General features: G+C 36.2%; 1 protein-coding gene across 6 annotated transcripts in view; it reads left to right on the top strand.

The window, feature by feature from the left end:
* The first annotated feature begins 2,556 nt into the window (after window positions 1-2,556).
* Window positions 2,557-12,553, top strand: part of LOC127873519 (DC-STAMP domain-containing protein 2-like) — a 28,547-nt gene continuing 18,550 nt past the window's right edge. The window contains exons 1-7 of one of the 6 annotated variants that reach the window (XM_052417432.1): window positions 2,557-2,695; window positions 3,597-3,695; window positions 4,784-5,350; window positions 6,741-6,880; window positions 8,588-8,664; window positions 9,298-9,402; window positions 10,364-10,853. In XM_052417432.1, the coding sequence (XP_052273392.1) occupies window positions 3,620-3,695; window positions 4,784-5,350; window positions 6,741-6,880; window positions 8,588-8,664; window positions 9,298-9,402; window positions 10,364-10,853 (1,455 nt within the window). In that variant the 5' untranslated portion in view covers window positions 2,557-2,695; window positions 3,597-3,619. Of the gene's footprint in view, window positions 2,696-2,835; window positions 2,968-3,596; window positions 3,696-4,677; window positions 5,351-6,740; window positions 6,881-8,587; window positions 8,665-9,297; window positions 9,403-10,363; window positions 10,854-12,553 lie in introns of those variants that run through there. The other 5 variants (XM_052417428.1, XM_052417447.1, XM_052417441.1 and 2 more) reach the window with 5 other exon arrangements.

Below are 12,553 nucleotides of genomic sequence, written 5' to 3' on the forward strand. Positions count from 1 at the left end.
CACTTTTAAACGATTTGATAATTATTTGTGATCTATTTGGCCATCGTTATTCACCCCCCCCCCCCCCCCCCCCCCCCCCATTCCCATGATATTTTAGACTTTAGTTCTCTTCTAAAATAGTCTTGCGATGTTAAACATTTAATAAGGACACATTGTCGGCTTATTATGTGCATTGTCCGCCATATTTTTGAGATTCACGATTCTATCTTGCATAATATAAACACCCCATGTATTAATACAGTGTAATCCACTATTTTTCCTGTCGGATCATCTTACTGTGTACCTTTCATCTACCACCTATCAGACGGTATTGCACGACTATTGCGCATAGTATGATTTTGAACAACAACTTTGGAAGAAAAGCCTGGATATTAGTAGAAGAAGGCTGATAGCATTCTTAAGACAAATAATAATTACTTGAAACACATGTTCGCAAAGGTCAATGCGATACTTTAAGTTAACTATAATTGTATGATGGCTAATAAACAACGAAATGTAAGGCGGGATCTTACTCTACAATCGCATTGTTTATTTACAAAATAACATCTTCGTAACTATCTTTATGGCTTGATAAAGGGACATATTCACAGACTTTGGCATGTATTGAAACTTGTCATTTAACGTTATTATTTGATAAACGTAAACATTGGAACTAAATAGCTCCAGCAAAAACAATACAATTAAAAAAAGATAAATAGTAATCCTCAACTTGTTTCGTTGACCCTTTGAGTAAATGTCTAGCGCTTAAACCACTCGCCTCATAATATATCACAAAATATAACGATAACAACAAATCTCTCCAAATTATTCAATGGTCTCGCGCTTGTAACGCTTTATAATTTTCAGGCTTTTCAATCTTTAAAAGATGCATTTTATGGAAATTTAAGATCATGGAAAATGTTCAGTATTACTGTTTCCTCGCAGATGCATATACTGATATTTTAGAGCATGGTAAATGCTCAGTATTACTGAATAACCACAACTATCACAACAACAACTGAAATTTACAAATCTGAAACATTTTTTCACTTTTGTAAATTTACCAAAACGTGAAAAAATCCCTTTAGCCCTCGATGACAAATACGTAGATGACAAATGATATTGAACGCCATTTCCGTTCGAGGTCGATCCGATGGCCTTTCAATTAACCCCTATCCTCATTCATGCTTAAGTGGTGTTATTCTGAGCATACCCTATTTAAGGGATTCGCTCACAGTTTGCCAAAATGACGATTTAAAATAAAAATGTCATATATTAAAAAAGAATGTATGTTATATATTCAAACTAACAAAATAATACTCACGACGAATAAACATGTTTCAATTATAATTAAGATAAATTTGTCTGCGTAGTGTAGTGTTAGGGAGAGTTAGCTATTGCTTCTCGAGGACCAGATATGAAACAATCGGACAGAAATTTTTATTTTCTTGTTATTATTTATTATTTCAAACGATCCCAAATAGTGCAGTTTAGTAAGTGCATCACTTTTATGACATTTTTTTTTAATGCGAACATCTGTGAACAACTCTCTTTAGTTTAAAACCAGAAATATACACTTGACAGGGGCGTCGAAAGCAAATTGACATTGGGGCGGCGGAGGGTGTGGGAATAGGAGGCGTTATCCCCCCCTCCCATTTGTGGGTCCGGAGTTGTTTTTTCTTACTTGAAGCATCAAATGGCGCATTCTGGTGCGTTTTTATGCCTGATACCAGACCTTATACACGTCTATTGCAGGCATATTCTGAATGACAGAAGTTGTGACAGACAGACAGGCGATGAAGAAATGATCTCTATATGTCGCAGTTTGTACTTTGTAGCAGGCGACGCAACAATAGGGATCATGTGGGTTGAAAGAACGTTCTTCGGGATTTTTTCCCCCGAAATTCCGTTTTGGAAATTTAAAATTAGTTGATTGATTTTTAGTAGACATATTGGAATTACACACAAAAGGGGTAAACACATTAACTAAGTTTTTAAGAATTATCGATTTACTTTGAGCTATTACAATTAATTTGGATATCTTGAGGTATCTTTAATTTTGTGATAATTAAGGACTATTGGATATCGGCACATTTGTTTCATGTCATACTTTCCTTTATATTAATAAAAAGAAGCAAAGGTTTAGATCATACTGACAATTAAAGATTCCCAGCTTAAATTACTCAAGAATAAAGGGATTGTCTTTATAAAAGAGACCGATCAGTTAACAACATAATTGACACGACCGTAGGCGGGTGGTGACAATCAACAATACACGTGTCATAACCGCGAAATCGTGACTATCTTGTTCGTGGTAAAAATTTTCAAATATACGGGTATTAAAATAAAAAAAATGAATAAAAGCTCTTTGCCGAAACTTCATTTTTGCCGAAAATATTGGGGCGGCGACCGCCGCCCCTGCCGCCCCAGCTCCGACGCCTCTGCTTGAAATGAGATAAACACTTACATATCGAGTCATGTTGCTGTTCAATATATTTCATTTAAGGGAATGATAAATATTGAGTGTGCAAAGTATTATTGTACAAATATATGGGATAGTAAATCGAATGCATAATTTGTGTAATGAATATATTATATATTAAATATTTTAATGCAAAACATGTAATAATATATCACAGATATCACGCCAGACAACTGAAATGAAATTGCGAAAGCAGTTGTTTACCACAGTGCGATCTTGTACTTTGGACTATTGGTCAGTATAGTATGTACTCATTATATGACACATTTATCATACGGAATGCTCGTTTTTAATTGGCCAAGCCATGTCACATGCTGACTGTGTATTTTCCCATATAAGGTTGGAAGCTTTTCAAAGAGCTCAAGTTGCGCTTTCGCCAATATTAATTTTCCTGAACTATATATTACACCGTTCGTTGTCAGTAAAATTAATATAATAATAATATCCGAGCTTATATAATTGAATTATTGAGCACTCATCAGGGGAGGTGTTTTTGGATTTCTTTTGTATGTATACTGGTTTAATTCTCGAACTACTATTACTTGTTGTTTTAATGTTACTCTGTTTGATGAACATACACAAGCGTGTTGCAAAAATGGGATTTATTATTATAATATGAAATAATACACTTTCCGCATAAACTAGCTTTTCGCTTAAAGAGATTCCTGTAAAGGAAAATACTTAAAATCGAAAAGTGCGTCACTGATAAGCCCACGCGGACTGCACAGGCTTATATGGGACGACACTTTACGCTTATGCATTAAGCCCCGTTTTCTCAGATCGATGCCCATATCAGGACAAGAAGAGTTGTGCACGCATGCAGAACTGAAGGTTATTTTTCAATCTAATCACGACATGAATCACTTTGATACACACTTTTCGATAATATCATTTCAGTTTTAAAACAAAAAATGAATAGATGATTCCAAATAAGTGAATAACAAAAATGAAATAATAATACTAATGATGATGATAATAATAATGATGATGGCGATGATGACGATGATGAAGATGAAGATGATGCTGATGCTGTTGCTGCTGATCATGATGCTACTGCTTCTATTGCTACAATTGAAACTCTTCCGCAAATCCAGTTAAATTATAGTTTAATAATTATGTTATAATTCATTTTTAGATTTGGAAATAAACTGTTATACGATGGTTTTGGACAGAAATCAAGAGTACATCACAGCTGCAAAGCCTGCTCGGGATCAGACCAACACTGGTAGCCAGGGTGAGAATACGATTAACCTATTTATGCCTAGTGTACTTTTCCATCCTGCTTAATTGGATCAATTTTTTTCAAAAATTAGGGAAGCCTAGTATATTTATTTCTATATATTTAGAATATTTCTTACAGAAATTATTTTAAGCAAACAGCGACGACACTGGTGAGACGCCGCATCATGCGGCGTCTCATCTGGGTCTACGCTGTTTGCCAAGGCCTTTTTTCTAGACGCTAGGCATAAATGGGTTAATATTTGCAATACATAGCATTGATTTATTAGGCTTATAGATGTCCTGCAACATCCATGTTTATTACATTTTATTTTGTGTACTGCTTTCTACATGAAATCGCTTTCTTTTTCTATAATGTATTTTGTATGGAGAAAAATTAAGTCAAATGGTGTCTTAAATAAATAAAACCAATCCACGCAATCGTAACGGAGAAATAATAATGCTTTATACGTTTAGCGTGTTAGTCAAGTTGACAATTCTTTCACGCTACTGACCTTAGTTTGTAATTATCTTACATAGTAATAACACCATGAACTATTGCATGTACATGTCAGTGTATACGCGACTACATTTGTAATTAGATATGATTTAATTATCTTTCATTTAACTTGTATATATAAAACCTGAAAACACATTCAATATTACTAAATTACACGCACTGTCAACAAATTAATACTTTAGAAATCTTTTGCGTACAATAAGTGTCCGAACGTGTGTGTTTTCACCTGCAATTATTTATTTAATTGACCTCCAAGTTGGTATTTATCCATAGGTCATCCGCTTAGTCTGTTAACATAAAATAGTGCCTTTATATTGTTTGCGTAGTAATAGTATTCTAGTTATAGTAGTATTCTATAATACATCAAAAGCGTTTCTATTGTAGTGCTGTATTACACATTTTCCAAACAAACAACTTATAAATCTTCGAGTCAAGATTGCTACAAATATTTTTTTCCATTTTCGATAAAAACATGGAGAATTCCGGTCACTAACAGAAAGTGTGTTTCGATGACGCCAAAATAGAGCGCACGCTCAGCACACCCGAATCAGTTACGTCATGGCACGAATCATTCGAATATTCAGGTAAAAGTCAAACTTCTGCTAGCAGCGAAGCGAGTGACCACAAACACTACGAAACCATCTCAAACCCCAACATGGGCGACCATGCTTCCGGCAGCGACGGAAAGTATCGACCAATGCCGAAGCTCACGCGATTTATGTCCGACAGTACCGAAAAAGTATTGCACAGCAAAAGAGGAGCACACAAAACCACAAAAGCCGTATTCGGCGCATTCATAGGCGTTCTCATTGACGCAGGATTGTACATTCTGTGTGTTTTCAGCTTTGGCTATACATACGACTCCGCGGCTATTTTTGTTTCCATAGCAACCGTGCTCCTTAGTGCGTCACTTGCACTTTCGAGTCATTGCAGATGCATCGCAAGTCTGTATGTGCCGAACTTTTTTACAGGAAAAGGCCGAGCGGTTCTACTCACGGTCCTGTTGTCGTTGATTGTGAGTTACCCCCTAGAGAATATCGCAAACAACGCCAAGAAAACCGGAAAGAGCATGTCGTGTTTGGTGGAATTGGCTACCAATCAAAGTCGATACCTGCAGGATGAATCACGCCAGCCAGTTGAAAAATTAAAAGGTAAATGGTATGATAGAGCTGACACGACTATCACAGAAATTAGCATCACTCTCTGAAAACGGGGTTAAACCAATTTATGCCTAGTGGACTCCCCCATCCTTCTAAATTGGATCAATTTATTTCCAAAATTAGGGATGTCTAGTTTATTTATTTCTATATTTAGAATATTTCTTACAGTAATTCCTTTAATCAAACAGCACAGACCCTGATGAGACACCGCATCATGCGCCGTTTCATCTGGGTCTATGCTGTTTGCCAAGGCCTTATTTCTAGACGCTATGCATAAATAGGTTAATGCATGTGCGTTAAGTTTCGTCCAAGATAAACCTGTGCAGTCCGCACAGGCTAATCTGGGAAAAGTTTGCGCATCTGCATGAAGGCCCGCGTAAACAGATTGCGACTGAAATCGTATGCTATATTTTGCCGTTAGCAAACAATATGACTTAAGTTCAGAGTATATGCACGCTGTAAAAAAATAACGTTAAACTAAAGACGCCATTTAAGTTACGCTTTCTTGTCCTTTTTAAATTGATCAGTACAAATGAAAAAAATGTGTCATCAATGATGATTTTTAGTTTGATAAAGTATTGCTATGAGGTAAAACATATGGCTTAATTTAATACAACATAAAGTCAATAAGCCTTTTACGACGATATTACGACGATAAACAGATAAACAAACATTTTCAAGTATTAGCTCGACTATCACCCGATACACCCAAACTGGGCTAAATGAATGTGTATAACGTGTCGTTCAAGATTAGCCTGTGCGTGGCGACACTTTCTTACTGGATTTTCTCTAAAAAAAAGTATTCTTCAAGACGAAACATTGCATACATGATGCAAGTGTCGTCCCTTCTTAGCCTGCAGGGACTTATCTGGGACGGCTCTTACTACGTTGAATCATTGAAGCAAATTATATGCATATAGATATGAGCCGTGCTCTGTGAAAATGGGGTTTAATGCATGTACGTTAAGTGGCGTCCCAGATTAGCATGTGCAGTCCGCACAGGCTAATCATGGACGACACTTTCCTCTTTTATTATATTTTCTGTTGAAAGAAAGTATCTTTTAAGCAAAAATCAAGTTAAGGGGGAAAGTGTCGTCCCTGATCAGCCTGTGCGGACTGCAGAGCCTAATCTGGGACGACACTTAACACATATGCATTAAACCCCATTTTCACAGAGCACAGCTTATATTTACCTTTTTGAAAAATAAGTTATTGACCATGTTGCATGTTTTATGAACCATCACACGTACTATTTAAACAATCCGCTGTTCAATATAAAACTGCATTTTTGTGCGTAACACGACACTCATTTTCGTGCCCACTGACTTAACGGGTAATCCTTGTCATGTGAACACGTGCACGATCTCATAATTAATTATAGAGTACATCGATAACCAATACGTCACTTTGGAAAATGCAAGCAGGACTGTGAGTGACGCTTTTGCTGACGTCACGAATGCGTTGAACGAGGTGAATAAAGCGGTGGATACAACGAAACAGTCGATCAACGCAACGAGAAAGGTAATTGTATGCAAACATATTAAGGTAGCGCACCCGTAATGGGCATATATCCAAATATAATCTAATCTATTATTTTCTTAATCAGCATCATTTCACTGAACTACATGCACATTTTTAGGTAGTCTTTCCATGCTTTTTAAAAAAAATATACTGATTTTTTCAAAACCTACTCCACACTCGGCTTTTTGTCAAGTTTATGTGCACCCCTGGGGTATAAGAAAGTGCCATAATTCATCCAGATTTCCAAATATAGGCATGCAGTTGGTGTGTACAGATGCAATAAAGGTGTTTAAAGTTTAATCAAGATGAAACAAGTTTTCTTTTACAGACATTTATTTTTTATAACTTGTTATCTATGGAAGAGCGCCATGAAATGTAAGTGGTTTCAGGCAAGTAGAAATTGGGTTGGTAAAAAACAAAGTGTTATTAAATTCAAAATAGTATCATTTAAGTAATATTTTGAACTTAGTTTTTATAGACACACTATATACAGAAAAAATACCAAGAAATAGACAGATTTACCTTTTACTTTTTGAAATAGAAATAAAAACGCAACATGCATGGTTCGTATTTTCAGCAGTAAACCACCCAATTTAGCCATAACGTTGTTTTAATTTTAAAAATTGAAGAACGTTTATCAAAAATTGCAACATATTTAACAATAAACATAGCTAAATATTCCATATTAAATCAAATTACGTAAGAAAAGAAATTAAACGCGTCGCAAGAAAGTATACGTCGTCGGCAGGATTCGAACCTACGCGGAAATATCCCAAAAGATTTCTAGTCTATCGCCTTAACCACAAGGCTACGGCACCTAATGTTAGGCTCTTAACCTTCGAAGAAATCGCGGGAAATCATTAGGGGTGCGCTACCTACTCTTTCAGTGCTGGAACCAAATTTTGAAGGCCTTGGCAAACAGTTTGGATCCAGATGACATGGCGTCTCATCAGGATCCAAACTGTTTGCCAATTTGATAGTATTCTTGGAAAAAAATGGAAGAAAACTCGTATTTTCGAAATTCAGCAGACGACTTTTTAGCAGACGACAAATTTCCCAGCATGCAAAGGGTTAAATGTAGGAATAATTTAACTCCAGAAACACTACCGGTTTGACCGATCGCCGACTTATCAAAAACACACCGGAAAATAACAGACGCAATTTCCTTATTTTTTGCCCAAATCAGATACAAACGATTGAGGTGTCCACGAAATAGCCCTTTTTTTAAATCAAAACATTTCATATCGATTATTTTACAGTCTTTGATGCAAGTAAACGATTGCTTATACAGTACATGATAATACTATATCATACAGCATATCAATTTTGTATTGTGTACGTTAGTTACCTTTTTCCACTCATACGTTTTCATATGTATGTTATATTGCGTGATTGTTTTTCTCTTTCTTCATGCATGCCTTGGTTCTTTTATTTAAAATATGCTGTGTTTTTACTTGATATGAACGGGCGTTGTTGAACAATTGTTCTACACGGGGAAAATAATTCGGATTATTCACCACGGATTTTATAATGTTTTAATATATAAGGATGATACATATAGCGATAGAAAGAAAATTATTTTAATAATTCAAAAACCACATTGGCAATACATTCGCGAAGGGCAGTTTATGTAACGCATGAAGCTGCTTTGCTTTCACGTGTCTTGTATTTAGTTGACAATTTGTTTTTAAATATTTTTTTTTTCAGGAATGTAAAACTAGTGTATCTAGTGCATCACAAAAATGCTTTGATTTTTGCAGCAAACTGGTATTGCCGGGGTTACGGTGAGTGACACTATTGTTATACATGTATCAAAGTAAATGCATGATGATTTGTTAACACAGTAATATGCATTTCCAAATATTGACATAAACATTACTAGTGAATACATCGCAAAAGTTGATAGTATGTATCGTGTTCTGAGAAAACTGAGCTTAATGCATATGCGTAAAGCGTCGTCCCAGATTAGCCTGTGTAGTCCGCACAGGCTAATCAGGGACGACACTTTCCGCTTTGATGGTATTTTAGTGTCAAGGAAGTCCCTCCTTACCGAAAATCAAGTTTAGGCGGAAAGTGTCGTCCCTGATTAGCCTGTGCGGACTGCACAGGCTAATCTGGGATGACACTTTACGCACATGCATTATGCCCAGTTTTCACAAAACAAGACACGTATGTATGTGATATACTTCGTTGAAATGAAAATGATACGCGTGAAGTATGTTTGTTGGAATGCACGAACTATGGAACTTGAAGTAATTAAGTCTGGTACTTGTTAATCGGTTCCCGTGTGAATATTGAATATTAATATACGGGTATCCTAAATATTTACGCACACAATTCAGAATAAGATTATAATTATATATTGGCGAACTAATGATAAACGATCAATAAGCAAGTGCTAAATTTCCGGTTTCCAGAAGCTCATGCGATTCCGTATGTAGCGTTATTTCATCGGTCGGGGATCAGTGCGAACGTCTCAGGTCAATCGATGAAGATTTAACTGCAGTTGCCAAGAGAGCTAGGTGAGTCATGACGCTTTGACCGCAGTTGCCAAGAGAGCTAGGTGAGTCATGACGCTTTAATTACTGTTTCCAAGAGAGCTAGGTGAGTCATGACGATTTAACCGCTGTTGCCAAGAGAGCTAGGTGAGTCATGACGCTTTACTACTGTTGCCAATAGAGCTAGGTGAGTCATGACGCTTAAACCGCTGTTGCCAAGAGAGCTAGGTGAGTCCGGATTGCAGTATGTGTGTTGTGAGGTTTAAAGTCATTTTTTTTATTGAATCGTTGTGAAGGCATATTAGCTCAAACTTGAGGACGCAAATTTATATCGCATTTCGTTACGGTGCAGTTGGCCAATCTATATATTGAAAACAGGCAAAACGATTACACATTTTTTTTCATTAACGAAAACATAGATCAGAATTGTTACTGATACATTAAAGAACAAACTACTGAATATGTATCACAAAAACACACCTTTATTGAAATAAAACAATAAACAATTTTATATGCTACAAATACCATTGGTTTAAATAGTCTGGAGTTAACGCAAAAGTTATTTATATGATTTAATGGGACCTTTTGCACGTTTTGGTAAATTGAAATAAATGGCTATAGAATCGCAAATTTTCGTTGAAGTTCTGATAATTTAGGACACAGTAATACTGAACATTAACCATGTCCTTAAATATTTATTACTTGCATTTTTTGACGATTTAAAAACCTGCTACAGGGTTACAAATGCGATCGATCGATAGTTATTTTTTGTGACAATACGAAAATTGCTTACATAAAGTAAACAAACTCTTTCAGTATGAGCATGGTTGGTCGAATAGTTCAATTTAAAGCATTTTATGACAAACTTCAATACATGCCAAATCTGTGAAAAGGTCCCTTTAAACGTGTAGATGTTAGTAAGTATGGAAATTAATAACATGCACAACACGAAAGCAATAATCTCATTTAGATTTTACGATTTCAGAAACGCCCTTGATAAAGCAATAAGCTATATTGACGTCCGTTTTGAGATACAAGCAGACTTAAGCGCCAGTGCAAATACTTCAAAGAACTTTACAGACATTCAAAAGGAAGTCAACGAGGAAATCGATTCAAAAGCGAAGACGCTATTTGCCTTTTTCGGAATAGGAAACAAAATCTTATCTCTGTCGCTTTTGGTTATATTCGTTGAATCATTCTTTTATCTCAGAAATTATTTGGCAAAGGACGGTTTTGACAACATCTACATTACTGCACAGTTTCGGGACTTAGACGCAGAAAACAAAGCACACGGAAGGGAATCGGTTCTTCCATTAAAGAAAAAAGAAGAACATAAGTATGTCAATACGCTGTCCAAGAAACTGAATTCCGGTGAACTAGCGAATTGTAAACTCGGACTAGTTCAAGTTCTGCTACATTTTGTTCTGTGTCTCTTGATTGTCGTGTTCGACCTTGCCCTTTATTACATCCTTGACCTCGTCAGAACACCCAATGCACAACTTTGCGTTTCTTTTTTAACATCTGACGGACACCCAATTCACAGCAATATTTTTCTATTTTAAACATCTGTTAAACAACCAATGCACAGCTGTGCATTTTTATTTTAAGCTTCTGCCGAACACCCGATGCGCAGCTATGAATTTCTATTTTAAGCATCTGACGAACATCTAAAGCACAGCTGTGCGTTTCTATTTTTAACATCTGCCGAATACCCGATGCGCAGCTATACATTTGTATTTTAAACATCTGATGAACACCCAATGCACAGCTGTGAATTTGTATTTTAACATCTGATGAACATCCAATGCACAGCTATGCATTTGTATTTTAAACATCTGATGAACACCCAATGCACAGCTGTGCATTTGTATTTTAACATCTGACGAACATCTAATGCACAGAAGTGCATTTCTATTTTTAATATCTGATTAACACCCAATGCACAGCTGTGTATCTCTATTTTAATCTGCCGAACACCCGATGCAAAGCTATTCATTTCTATTTTAAACATCTAAAGGACACCCAATGCATAGCTGTGCATATCTGTTTTAAACATCTGCCGAACATTCAATGCGCAGCTGTTCATTTCTATTTTAAACATCTGATGAACAACCAATGCACAGCTGTGCATTTTATTTTAAGCTTCTGCCGAACACCCGATGCGCAGCTATGAATTTCTATTTTAAACATCTGACGAACATCTAAAGCACAGCTGTGCGTTTCTATTTTTAACATCTGCCGAATACCCGATGCGCAGCTATACATTTGTATTTTAAACATCTGATGAACACCCAATGCACAGCTGTGCATTTGTATTTTAACATCTGATGAACATCCAGTGCACAGCTATGCATTTGTATTTTAAACATCTGATGAACACCCAATGCACAGCTGTGCATTTGTATTTTAACATCTGACGAACATCCAATGCACATCTGTGCATCTGTATTTTAACATCTGACGAACATCCAATGCACAGCTGTGCATCTGTATTTTAACATCTGACGAACATCTAATGCACAGAAGTGCATTTCTATTTTTAACATCTGATTAACACCCAATGCACAGCTGTGTATCTCTATTTTAATCTGCCGAACACCCGATGCAAAGCTAATCATTTCTATTTTAAACATCTAAAGGACACCCAATGCATAGCTGTGCATATCTGTTTTAAACATCTGCCGAACATCCAATGCGCAGCTGTTCATTTCTATTTTAAACATCTGATGAACACCCAATGCACAGCTGTGCATTTGTATTTTAAACATCTGACGAACACCCAATGCACAACTTTGCGTTTCTATATTAACATTTGACGGACACCCAATTCGCAGCTATGTATTTCTATTTTAAACATCTGATGAACACCCAATGCACAGCTGTGCATTTATTTTAAACTTCTTCCGATCACCCGATGCGCAGCTATACATTTCTATTTTAAACATCTGATGAACACCCAATGCACAGCTGTGCATTTGTATTTAAACATCTGACGAACACCCAATGCACAGCTGTGCATTTGTATTTAAACATCTGACGAACATCCGATGCACAGTTGTGCATTTCTATTTTAAACATCTGATTAACATCCAATGCACAGCTGTGTATTTCGCTTTTGAACATCTGATTAACACCCAATGCACAGCTGTGCATTTGTAGTTTAAACATCTGACGA

The sequence above is a fragment of the Dreissena polymorpha genome, chromosome 1 (genome assembly GCF_020536995.1).
Source record: "Dreissena polymorpha isolate Duluth1 chromosome 1, UMN_Dpol_1.0, whole genome shotgun sequence".
Taxonomy (NCBI): domain Eukaryota; kingdom Metazoa; phylum Mollusca; class Bivalvia; order Myida; family Dreissenidae; genus Dreissena; species Dreissena polymorpha.